Source organism: Pituophis catenifer, unplaced genomic scaffold (assembly GCF_029215685.1).
Source record: "Pituophis catenifer annectens isolate HBS135680 unplaced genomic scaffold, rPitCat1.0.hap2 SCAF_2, whole genome shotgun sequence".
NCBI classification, from domain to species: domain Eukaryota; kingdom Metazoa; phylum Chordata; class Lepidosauria; order Squamata; family Colubridae; genus Pituophis; species Pituophis catenifer.
The window spans coordinates 277,689,550-277,702,426 of record NW_027256882.1 but is presented as its reverse complement, the minus strand read 5'-3'; the positions used below and the strand labels follow the sequence as shown (position 1 = coordinate 277,702,426).

The 12,877-nt window shown below is 38.5% G+C and overlaps 1 protein-coding gene across 2 annotated transcripts; it reads left to right on the top strand.

Annotated features, from left to right (window-relative positions):
* The first annotated feature begins 524 nt into the window (after positions 1–524).
* On the top strand, positions 525–11,699 carry SUB1 (SUB1 regulator of transcription). 2 transcript variants are annotated; one of them, XM_070935963.1, is made up of 6 exons: positions 525–612; positions 4,837–4,903; positions 5,467–5,487; positions 6,180–6,299; positions 9,508–9,616; positions 11,442–11,699. In XM_070935963.1, the coding sequence occupies exons 2-6, from the start codon at positions 4,838–4,840 to the stop codon at positions 11,519–11,521; spliced, it is 396 nt and encodes a 131-aa protein (XP_070792064.1). In that variant the 5' UTR covers positions 525–612; position 4,837; the 3' UTR covers positions 11,522–11,699. The 2 variants fall into 2 exon arrangements, with proteins under 2 accessions (XP_070792064.1, XP_070792063.1); XM_070935962.1 differs by having other exon boundaries at positions 5,467–5,488; positions 6,175–6,299.
* Positions 11,700–12,877: the final 1,178 nt, after the last annotated feature.

The window sequence follows — 12,877 nt, the reverse complement described above, 5'->3', positions numbered from 1 at the left end:
ATTAGATATATTTGCTAGAAAAAGGCCAGTTCGCATATTGCACTAAGTCTCCGAGTGCTCTTTTAAGCCCAGCGCTTTATTCAATAAACAACCAACAATGTAGAAACTCTGCCAGCGCAGGTATTGTGAAGTCCCCTCTTTTCCTAAAACGCAGCTGCAATGAGATGGAAATTTGCGGGCTTGTTAACTAAGAGCATAAAAGCTGACGGAGGCGGCTCAGTATGCAAAAATCAAACGACTCGAGACAGATCTTAGTAGCGTATATCATCTCCAGGTGCATCCTACAGATGGAGCGAACCACGATACCCGAAGGTACGACGACTAATTTTAGAACCTCGGGAGGTTGCCTTATTCAGGAAAGGCCGTTTTAATGAAGAGGCGAAGCGAAAAAACAGTTGCTGGAGAATAAGAGAAACGCAGCACCCAACCAGCCCTCCCTCCTACAAGCGCGTCTCTCGCGCGACTGAGCGGGCATCCTTCTCATCACCACGTGGTGGTCAGGAGCAGGGCGGGGCTAGTTACAAACGTCACTTCCGCTTTTCCAGTAGCATTGGAACTACTGAGAGGTCGGGAGCCGTTAGAAAAACCGGAGCGGAAGGATTCGAGCGGAATGTGAGTGCGCGCTTCCCTTTAACTCCCTCCCTCCCTTCCCCCCCCCCGCGCCGGCTTTCTGTCAGGGAGGCGGGAATGGAGCGCGGGTTGCTTCGCGCAGCGGAGCGTCGAGGCCGCCATGTTGCTGCCTTCAAGGAATTCCCCAGAAAAGGCCGGGGGAAAGAAGGGGATTGTTCGCTACAGAGAAGGTGTGGTGGGGAACGAGCGGATCCCCGCCACCACGGGAAAGGGGCCCAGCCGGACCCGCTTTTCCCCGTTTCTGGCTCGAAACCTGCCATGTTGGGCAACGGGGGGGTGGGGGGGGGAAGATGCTGCGAAGGCATTCGAAGGGAGGGAGAAAATGGCGGCTGGGATCCGCCCCCTCCCGGCCGGTCTGAGGGGGATTCCCCCATCGCCCCTTCAGGCGCGGTGCTGGCGGGCCTTTTTCGCCCCCGCCTCGGCTCCAGTGGTCCCTCAGCTCTCCCTCGCCTGCTCGCTCGTGCTTGCATCGCCCTCCTACCTGCGGGCCTCCAAGAGGGGCAGAGGCTGAGTCCAGTTGTCACAGAGGAGCCCGGTTGGGGGACACCGTGCTGCCCTTGGCTTCTGTGCCCGCGCTCGGTTTCTGCCCTCGCTCCCTACTGGATCCTTTTCCCCCTTCCCACAACTTCCAAACCCCTCTGTGCCCTGTTAGAATTAGAATTCTTTATTGGCCAAGTTGTGATTGGACCCACGAGGAATTTTGTCTCCGGTGCATAAGCTCTCAGTGTACATAAACAACAATGGTGATAGATCACGATCATAGTCATTGTAAAAAAAACACTCCTCATAAAACATTAGATACAACACTTAGTGATTAGTCATGGATGCTAAATAAGCAATCAACGTTAAATCATGCTAGGATACTAAGGCCATTCTGTCAGTTTGTGTGTGGGGGGGTCTGTTTCCAATTTGAGCCCTGTTTCTAAAAAGTGTGATCCGATGAGGCTTTTGGGTGTCCCCCAAGTCCGCTTTGGGGGGGGGTGTCTACAAAATCAAAATGATTTGCTAGCCTACATTGGGGTATAACGCAGTATCCAAAACCCATCAAACAATTGTGAGAAGTGACAGAAAATGCATCAATTTTAATTTTTGATATGGTAAATATCAAGTGCAACCCATACAAACTCTTCTGGGTCCTCTATAATTCAATGGAGTCCTGACAGTAAAAAAAAAGTCTAAGAAAGAATGAGCTAGAGAACTTGAAAGCTTTAAGTCTTGTGGACTTCAACTCCCAGAATTAAAGTTTTAAAGCTGCCAAAGTCTTAAAGCCTTAAAGTCTTAAAGCTGCCAAGTTTGAAGACCCCTAAACTAGAATAACCCACTGAACTATTGTGCTTTGTGGCCTTGGTGTGTCTCCAGTTATTTACTTCTTCATCGACTGTTCCATCTCATTTGGCTCAGGCCTTACATGACAGTTTTAACGCTTGGTTTTAAGGATTGGTAGGATTGGCGTACATTTTTATGAACGCCAGTTGACTTTGTATATTAGCAGTACATGTTTGGGGAAAAGGAGGAAATGTAAAGAGGAAATGAAATGACATGAAATTCATGAGATAAGAATGTTGATGGAAGGGTTTTCAAGCGCTTGTGCCAAGTAATGAATACTCTTGCATTAATGAATTAATGTATTTTTATAAGAAACACTTACATGTGTTTAACCCATCAGAAAATACTGGTACATTAAACCTCTGAATGGAGTATACCTTCATTATTGTCTGGGTTTTACTCTTCAGTGTTGCGGTCCACTTCCCAACTCAAGTATAATTATACTTCTATAACTGCTATTTTGCGGTTTTGCTGTTATGCCCCAGAGTACTTTGCACTTTGGTTTGCATTCCTGTTTTAATGACAGGTTATATTTTGCAGGGATGTACAGTAGAATCACTTTCACTTTCTTTACAATTAAAAGAAAGCATGTGAACAAGAACTCTTTTGCAATTATTTGATTTTTGTCTGTTGTTATTTTTCACTCTGCATTATTACACAGTTCTTTAACTTTCTCCATTAATCTGTTCCTGTATTCTAAGTATATATAAATGCTTTTCTCCTTTCATAATATGTCTATAACTTTGTCATCCTAAAATTTTGATGTCTTAGTCTTTTTCTTCTGATGCATTTTTCTTTTCTCATAAAAAACATGTGATTATCAGACAGTGTTAGGGTTTAAAATTCAAAGTCCATATTAAGGCAAAATCTTTTATTAGACTACTGAAGTTAAATATTGTGCTCTTTAGAATTTCTAAGAATTCTTCAGGCAAGAACACTAAAAAGGAGGGAAGCAAAGGAAGTTGTAATTATTCATCATGATAGGGTACGATAGAAACAATTATATTAAAGTATAATACAATCAGTACTGTATAAAGCAGTGTTGGCAAGTGTGTGCCGGAAACTGGAAGAGCAGCCAACCAGGCGCATGCGCACCCCGGGAAGATGATCTTCTGGTTTCCGGAGCGCACATATGCACTGGCCAGCTAGTCTTCGCATGTGCATGCGCTCCAGAAACCGGGAGACCAGGTCGCTGGTGTGCATGCACGCACTGGAAACCAGAAGATCATCTTCCCGGTGCGCGCATGTGCACCGGGTGGCTGCTCTTCCAGTTTCTGGCACTCCTAGACATGTGAAAACCAGCTGGCCAGCACGCCAGAACCTGGAAGAGCAACAGGCGATGGCTCGCATGCCCGGAGAGATGGCTCTGTGTGCCACTTCCAGCACCCGTGCCATAGGTTCGCCATTATGGGTATAAATAATGGGCATTTTTTTCTTAAGCAAATAGTATTTTTCTATAGGGCTCTTAGTGGAGACTATATCCCAAGCAAAGTGGAGAGTATAAAACTTGCCTATGGTTCCTTCCTAGCACTCTCTTTTCAGATGTGCTTTTTTATTTTTAGCCTTGTGCTTGAAGCCCAGCTCCTGTACTCTGTACCTGTTCTGTCAATCTGGATACCCTGATTGTATATTTATGTTCGTAACCTTTTAATCACTCTTTTTCTCTTCTCCATATTTTTTCATTCTTTATTATAAAGGTGGGATATCTGTGTGTCTCCAGATGCTTTGGAATGTCTTCATCCTCTGGACAATCAGCCGCATAATGATGCAGTGATGCAGAAGATTTTGGAGACCCACAGATACACTGTCTTTATAATACAGAATGAAAAACATGGGGGAAAAGAAGGAATTGTAGGTATTCCTTAAGAAATGGAAAACCTGTGCTTCCCAGCTAAATTGTTTTTTTTTAACTGCATCCTCCTTGTTCATACAACCTCAATGCTAAAATAAGCTGGGTATCCTAATCCTTAAATATTATTTTGGTATTTACTAGAAATTACAGGTGGCCCTTGACTTAGAACTATAATGAGCCTTCTCATTACTTTCATAATTTTTGATGCTTATAAAGTGAGTCACGATGTGACACGGCATGTTTTTATGACTTTTTTTTTGCAATGGTTGTTAAGTGAATGCCACAGTTGTTAAGCGAACTCATTGTTTGCTATGGGCTGTTTTTGCTGAAAACCCAGCATAAATGCCAGTTTTCAGCAAAAGCAATATAAATTGTGGTTACATGACTACAGTATGCTGCAAATGGCTGTAAATGCAGGCTTGTTGCTAAGTGCCAGAAATATGATCATGTAACTGCAACATACACACACACCATTGGAACTTCGAAACTGGGTTGTAAGTTCCTTTTGGGTGGTCTGTCATAACTTCACTAAGCAACTAGTTGTAAGTTGAAAACTACCTATATAACCCATCTTTCATTTTAGTGTCTAAGGTGCCATAAATTGCTCCTTGCTACTTTTTCTCTAGAAAAATACCATTTTTTCCCGAAAATAAGACCCTGTCTTATATTTTTTTGAACTCTGAAATAAGCGCTTGGCCTTATTGTCATGCGCTCAAAAGCCCAATTGGATTTATTATCAGGGGATATCTTATTTTGGGAGAAACAGGGTAGTCCTATGAGGCAGATGGGATAAAGAGAGTCAGCCAATAAGCTTCTGTGGATGGACTGCTGTGGGGACCTGAGCTCCTAGTTTAATATGTTAACCATTACATCATACTATCTTTGTTGATTTAATAGAACTTCAAAGTATGAATGCTTGATTATTTTAGTGGAAGGAATGACTTGATAATGCATGCTTGCATGTTTGCAAACAAAATAGTCCCATTTTATTGGAAATGCTAATTTTTCACTGCATTTTTTCTTTCTAGAATGCCTAAATCAAAGGAACTTGTGTCTTCAAGCTCATCTGGCAGTGATTCAGATGCTGATACAGCGGTGATTATTTTACATAAAATACTTTTGAATTATCTTACTAACCATAAACGTAATCCGAAGAACCAATGATGTTTAAAAGCTACAAATGAAGCGAACCATATAAATATTCTTTTGGCAGAAAAATACTTCAATTAAACTGTACTTTTTATTAAAATAGAAATTAAAATGATTTGCTGTTAATGTAATAAATATTTGCTGATATTTACTACATGTGCTATTTTTTATGGTTTAAGTTGAAAGTGTCATTCTTGGAATCGCATTTCTAATCTTGATTGGAAATGCTTTGTTTTTGTTTTTACCTTATTCAAAATTCTTGAGTCTAATGATTCAGTTTAAAATAAAATTCTAAAATACTCTTGCTGAATGGATATGGAGAACTGTAGCCTAATTCAAAGAGCTGTTGCAGTTCAAAGGTTTTTTTTTTAAAGCAAGCTTGGAACAAGACATGGGATGGATTTCTGCCTTTGCTAAGTATTTGGCCTTTTTATGACAACTATTCTGATTGCTAATCTAAATAGACTGTATAATGGGATACTAATATTCTGTATTCTTTTAAATTTCAGCATGCAAATCATCTGCTGTCAGTAAGTAATTAGATTTACATTCTGTTTCATAGTCTACTGTAGAAAGAGGTTAATTGACCTCCTTCCCATTCATAACTGTTCTGCAGATAAAAACCTTCCACTTCCAGATTTATGCTCAGGCCTATCTTCTCTAGATATAATAAATATGATTATAATTGGAACATAGTGCCTTTTGCTTTTCAAATTCTTTTAAAAATATTTTCCCGTAGATAAACTGTAGGCTTTATTTTGTAAGATCACTTCTGAGAGATAGTAGCCTTATACTTGCAACTCAAGATTATAAATTGGGACTCCTTTTGTGAAAAGAAATGAAACCAACTGGAGGATTTGGTCCATATTGTTTCTTCTTTTGTAATGGAAGAGCAATAAACCAAAAATTCAGTTCAATTGTAACATATCTGTAGCTTAACTACAGATTGTGAAATATGATTTAAAATTAATTCTAACCAGTTTATCTTGCTGTCCTATTTAACAGATTAGATTTATTTTAAACCTCAATTCTAGGTCATGCTGTAGAAATGGAAATAATGTGTAGCCTTGTTGTAACATTGAGTAGAAGCAGAGAAGCTTAATATTCGGGTTTGGAATCTTCTCTCCATTCTCATATAATTGTGGGGAAAAGATCTAGTTGTGTGAACTGAAACTAATACTTCTCCAGTAAGTCCTCCTTTTTTTTATTATTAAATGCCAAGGAAAAAAGGAAAAAACAGACCGCCCCAGAGAAACCCGTAAAGAAACAGAAGACTGGCGAAAGTTCAAGAGGTGCAGCCTCCTCTGTGCAAAGTAGCAACAGAGATGAGAATATGTTTCAGGTAACTGCTGATGCGTTGATTGGAATCTGGGTTAGCCCATCCTCATGATGTGTACTTTGTAATTCCCCTGTTTGGAGAAACGTATCTATTCCTTGCTTTGTGGACTTGGTAATATGGGACTGCTAAGGTCCCGCTAAGCTCAATTAATGTTCCACTTACATATATACCCCAGTATTTTACAAAGTGCAGAAAATGGCTAGAAATAGTAAGCCAAAGGAAATAAGCGTGAGTTAGGAAAATACAGTTAAATTTAGTTTATAGCAACATGCCTCTCTATGTTTCTTTATCCTTGGTTCTGCCACATCTTTATATCCTGCTTGTTGGTTCAATTTAGCATATTTTGGACAGTGCCACAAGTACAACTAAAATCCAGTTTCATTTCCAGAATGCTCAAAACGAGAGGATTTCTATCCAAAAATTACTTTGCAAGCTAACATGTTCCCAATATTCAACCAACTAGGGTAGGGGTCAGCAACCTTAAATACTCAAAAAGAGCCACAAAGGTCCTAACCGGAAGCCCCCCATTCAATTCTGGAGCGGACTAGATATCTGGTTCCCCCATCATAGAGTCTCCTAGCGCGGCATCCTTTTTCCTCTATCTGTTCTAACCGAAAGCTCTATCAACTGTGGAGCCGACTGGCAACAGGGAGCCACAGCAGAGGGATGAAAGAGTCATATGTGGCTCCAGAGCTGCAGGTTGCCAACCCCTGGCCTAGTTGTAGGAAGGAGTGGAGCTTTCTGTAAGAATAAATGCTTTACAGCATTACATGTTAACGGTTACAACTAGAAAATGGGAGAGATTTCTCTGGAGTAAAAATTTTATTCCTGAAAGAAGCTGGTTAAATAATCCTCTCCAGTTAAACATTAGGCTCTGTTATGTGATTGCTCAAAGAGAAAACATACTCAACAATGATCTAGAATATTAGATTCTGAAATATTATTTCACTTTGTAAAAACACAAACATTTAAATTGGTTATGCTAAACTTTATAATTTTTGGTTTGGGTAAATAGTTCCTTATGGAACAAGAATTAAAGTTTGGGTAATATTCTTAAATATGCATTTGAGATTAAATTTAGAAAATAAGGTTTCATGATTAGCATATTATCTATCCTTTGGTTATTCTTGGTTCAGTTGCAACTTTGAACTCACGGGAGAGTTATGCTCATGTTAATGCTCATGTTTTATGATATAATGCCCTTATTGATTATTGTAAAATTTTTTTGGATATATATAATGCCCCAATGTTGTAGAAATCTGAAGTATTAGAATATTTATATAAAAAAGGTCTAAGTTTTCAGCATAGTTATGGTATAGATTATTTTTTGAATGAAATGAATATTCATTTTTGGAGTTGTCATTTTAAATTCAAGGTAGACTTTGTTTCAGGTTTATAAGTTCTTTTATATTTTTAAATGCTAAGGAAAAAAGAAGAAATCAGACAGTGCCAGAAAAACCCTTTTAAATAACCCCAGAAGACTGTGAAAGTTCTAGAGGTGCAGCCTCTTCTGTGCAAAATAGTTGAATGTAAGAAAGTGCCTTATGCTGACTAGTTTGAGCTTATATCCAATCTATGGTTTCCGTTTGAGAGTATTTTGATTTCCCTGAAATCAAATTCAGTTTTTAATTGCTCTTACTTAATTACAGATAGATCTCAACTTATAACTACAATTGAGCTCAAAATTTCTGTTGGCTAAGCAAGGTGGTGGTTAAGTGAATTTGACTCCATTTTATGACCTTTTTGTCACAGTTGTTACACAAATCACTGCAGTTGTTAAGTGAATCTGGCTTCGCCCATTGATTTTGTTTGTCGGAAGCTAGCTGGGAAGGTTACGATCACATGATCCCAGGACAGTGCAACTGTCATAAACACAGGGCAGTTACCAAGTGCCCAAAAACTGATCACGTGACTATAGGGCGGTAAGTGTGAAAACCAGTTATAGGTCATTTTTTTCATTGCCATTGTAACTCTAAATGGTCACTAAAGGGAATGGTTGTAAGTCAGTGTCTACCTGTATAATGTGTTCAGTTAAGGTTAAGTTCAATTTAGTTTCTAGTTGTAAAAAGAGAAAAGGGCTGAAACAACAATGTAAAACTTGGTCAGGTTGTTAAAATGATTCTCTCTTTTTTATAATAGGATAGCTAATAAAGGCAACTAACTTTTGTACTAGTATGTTAATGTTATAGTTTCCTCTATGAATGGTTTCAGGAGATTTGTTCTGCAGCTGTTGCTTTCTGATCATTCATTTCTAAATTTTCATGTCATGGTGGTGCCCTAAAATAAGTAAGCCAGTACTTAGTGGTTAAAAGGTGTGAAATTGAATGCCAATAGTTGTGTACCATATTGATGGTAATGTTTCTAGAAATTATTATTACTTTTCTCCTGGTTCAAAACTGGCTGGTTGTTTGGTTCCTGCTGACATTGTGATAGATTGACCAATTAATTTTACTCTTTAAATTCTCTCTGCTCCAGTTCTAAATCCCTTTATTACTGTATTAGTTTTGGAACATTAACATTTGCTAAATATGTAATTTTAAAAATAAAAAAAATTAAGCATTTATATTTCTGAAAAGACTCACTGGTGTGATGCATTCTCTCGAGCAATTAAGGCAGCCTTTCTCCATCTAAGTAAAGCACAAATGTTTTTGAATACTTAATGCCTATGCTCTGCTACACTTCTTAGTAATAAAAGAATAAAAGAAACTGCTCTGCTGAAAAGTGCAACAATGAAATTTGATTTTGAAACACAATTTTCTTAACATTTCTTTTTCTAAAATGCTAATTCTGTCTTTCTGCAGTGCTTGCAGAATGCTTGCTCCTTTGAGATGTTTTATTGAGAGAAATACTTCTTCCAACCTCTAGAATAGGCTAGGGCTAGGCAGTATTTTTGAAGCCAGATCCACATTGGATATGATCATTTCCTCTTTCAAATGTCAGGGAGATGTGACTGTTAATCCAGTGACATCCCAGAAGTGGGTGGAGTTGAAAGGGAGGGCATAACAGTTTACAGGATGAATTTTTGTCAGGTAAAAAATGAGAATTATATTGCCAAAAATATAGGAGCCACAGGGATACCATTGTCTGGTCGCATTTGTTTTAGAATATAAATTACAACTTTTGCTGAATATTCAAAATATTAGCAGTGACTAAAGAAAGTACTTCTGTGTGCTTATTAAAGTAATGATTGAACTTTCTAATTTCCTGACAGATTGGTAAAATGAGATATGTCAATGTTCGGGACTTTAAAGGTAAAGTCCTAATTGATATTAGAGAATATTGGATGGATCAAGAAGGTGAAATGAAACCTGGCAGAAAAGGTAATTATCTACTTGCATATGCTGTTTCAACATTTATATGTTGTTTTATTTATTTGCAATATTAAGCCCACGTGTCCCAGACGTAAATACAAGACATTTTAGTTAACTTACAAGAGAAATAGAAAAATATTGTACAGAGTTCCAACAGGTATGTCTTTTGACAGTGCAGTACTGAGTGCGGTGCAGGACAGTTGTATAATAGGAATGAATTTGGCTGGGATAAACACTTTTTCTTAAATGCTGGGTGTTTTTTTTTTAACTTGCAAGTGAGTGTTTACACATAAGTAGCTTTCAGGTATGTGATTTGTCTGTTGATTGAAGTAATGCTACTGGTTTTTCTACCTCATTCTGTTGTTTTTATCTGGTTAGCCATTATGAAAGGCATCTGTTAAAAAGCCGTATTTTGGCATGTGAATCTGTGCCTTGTGTGAGGATTCATTTCAGTCATCTTATTTATATGAAGTAGCCAAATGAATACATTTAGGTGCTTCTGTTAGTCCCTTGAACGGTATGTCTGTCCTGAAGATTGTTTCAGAAATGTTGGACATAGATTTATTGGAAGGTTGTCATTTCTCTGATATTGGCAATTTTAGGGCCTTTTTTTTGGCTTATCACACTTTTTTTCAGAAATCAGAAGATGAATATATTCTCCAACTCTGTCCATCTGTCTTTAGCGTTACACAAAACTTGAGTTGTCAAAGTGAGTTGAATTTCATTTTAACTCATTTGGCAAGGCAGTTCTAAAATTTAGCTCCATATTTGGAAAAAAGCCTATGATCTTGCGTCACAGTTCTCAAGCTATAGGCCTGAACAAGACGCTTTATGCTTCTAGATATGCTATCCAAATACAAAATGTAAGAAATTAGATGCAATTATTATATAGTGCTATTAATAAATTTACTTGTTACCTGTATTTCCATAATTCTTATTTATGTTCTGCATTCTGTGTGCAGCTTTAATTGGAAGCACCAGAAGTTTTGTTTCAGAAAAGATCAGAGTTTTGTGGGTAGTTACAACAGTCTGAATTGATGCTTTCCTGATTTGACAGGAGGTATAAATTGCCTTATTAACCTAGCTTTGAATGATAACTGGCGTAATTTCTGCATGAAGTAAGACTTCGGGGCTCCTTATGTTGTTAAATCTATTACAGTTTAATTATATAATTGCTCTTACCTTCTGTGAAAGGCATGTACAAACATTTTAAACAGGCCTGGAAAATAATGTGAGTGATTTCTTCAAACCTTGAAACTGTGTGTTCTGCAAAGTGTAATGTTACAAGACCTGCCTGCTCTTATAAATCAACTATTTTCCAGACAACTTGTTTTTGACATCTTGTTTTTGACAACTCATGTGAACACTTGGTTTGATGAAAATCAGAGATATGAATTAATACTTTTGAGTGTATTCATTGTTTAAAGAAAGCTGTGGCATGGCACAGTGTCATGAGTTTTGCTTTCAGAAAATTCAATATTAAAGATGGAGTTTTCCTCAAGTTGTTTGTTACTGTTTCAACAGTAACTGTCCGGTTACACAATTGATTAATGCAAACATTACCCATTTTCTTCTCCTGGTAATTAATTCATTATCTTCTATTGCCAGCTGAGGAGTTCAGTTATGCAAGGCAACTGAATATCTGATTCAGCCAACCCCAACTTGTCTTTCACATTATGCTTGTTTAAATTTGAAATGTTCTTAACATAGAGCTAAGGGTTGTCAGGAGCTGATCCCTAGAAACTGGTAAATTCTGCAGTTGCAGAATTAACTAAGGTTATAGTATGACTGTGAAACTATACTATTTTCTAAGTATTTATTTGGTCTATTTCAGGCATCTCTTTAAATCCAGAACAGTGGAGCCAGCTGAAGGAACAGATTTCTGATATTGATGATGCAGTAAGGAAACTGTAAAGAAGAGCCATACAGAAACTCTACTCTTATAGATTTAAGTAGTCTTTTTACATTAGCATTCGTTTTTCTAAAACTTATTTGTTTTCCAAGCTATTGTATATTTGGATTGCAAACAATTTGTAAGATGGAATGCTTTTTTTATTGTGCATTAAAAGTGTATTCTGAGTGAAGTTACAAATGTGTATACTTTTATTAAATAGATGTTATGTTCTCACATCATGATGTAAAATAAAACACATTTAATTAATACACTTGAGTAAGAGTATAGTTGTTCGCGCCCTTCTTGACTAAAAAACCCGAAATGAGAAAAGATCATACTTGCTTTTGTGTCAGTCACGAAAGACATGAAGTTCTCATTCAATTTATTTATTGCTCATGCCTGTGCACAGGAATCTACTCAACTAATGGTTAGCACTATTTTGTTCCAGTATATCCTAAAGTAAGAAATTCTAAGTATTACTTTATTATGATTTAGCTTCTGTTTTCCCAATGCATGTTTGGTTAATTGATTGTTTGGAATAATAGGGCAAACCCAGAAAATGGATTAACTCAGTAACCAGGTGAATAAATTAGATGAACTGAGTAATCAAATTATAAAATGTGGAACTTCCAGTTGACGTCGTGGCAAGAACGGCTAGAAAATAGCAGGCTCCGCGGAGCTGTGCGAAATCCAGCCAGTAACCACTGTCAGGAGGCCCTACAGGGTCAAAGCCACCTTGTAGGGGCGATGAAGGAAGGAGAGGCGCTTAGTTAGGTCTGAAGCAAGCTCTCCTGAACTGCAGCAGGGACGATGGCCATTTTGGCAGTCACAAGCTGGGACAACCAGGACCATAAGATTTGTGCTGGAGTGGTCTATGGATAGAGCATTGAAACTGGGTGAGATAACTTCCAACTTTAAATATTTAATTTAATTACTGTGTTTCTCCAAAAATAAGACGTGTCCTGAAAATAAGGCCAAGCTTTATTTTTGGGGTGGGCCTAAATATACGCCCTCCCCTGAAAATAAGTCCCCTCCCTCACACACGCACACAGATCCCTCACCCCCCCAACCCTCCCAAGGCAGCCACATCCCTGCAAACGTCTGCGCCCCCCCTTTTGCTGCCCGCTGCACCAACCGTAGACCTCGAACGCCTGCTCCTGCACCATGGTAGCAGCCCGCCCACTCTCTCCCGTGTCCAGGCGCTGCGTCCACATAGTCTGCGCTATGGTTTGGAAGCCACAGAGGCAGAGTTTGGGGGAGAGAAAGAAAGACTTCTGCTGCTTCTGCTTTTGGCTGCATGCAAGGAAAGCAGCAGAAGTCTTTCTCTTCCCAAACTCTGCCTCTGCGGCTTCCAAACCTCAGCCAGGGCAGCGGCT

What these genes read in the sequence shown, in the direction of transcription:
- SUB1 (XM_070935962.1), top strand. Translation starts at nt 4,838, where the DNA reads ATGCCTAAATCAAAGGAACTTGTGTCTTCAAGCTCATCTGGCAGTGAT. An exon ending in ATTCAGATGCTGATACAGCG is followed by an intron (nt 4,904 to 5,466) that starts GTGATTATTTTA and finishes TTTAAATTTCAG; the next exon opens with CATGCAAATCATCTGCTGTC. An exon ending in AATGAAACCTGGCAGAAAAG is followed by an intron (nt 9,617 to 11,441) that starts GTAATTATCTAC and finishes GGTCTATTTCAG; the next exon opens with GCATCTCTTTAAATCCAGAA.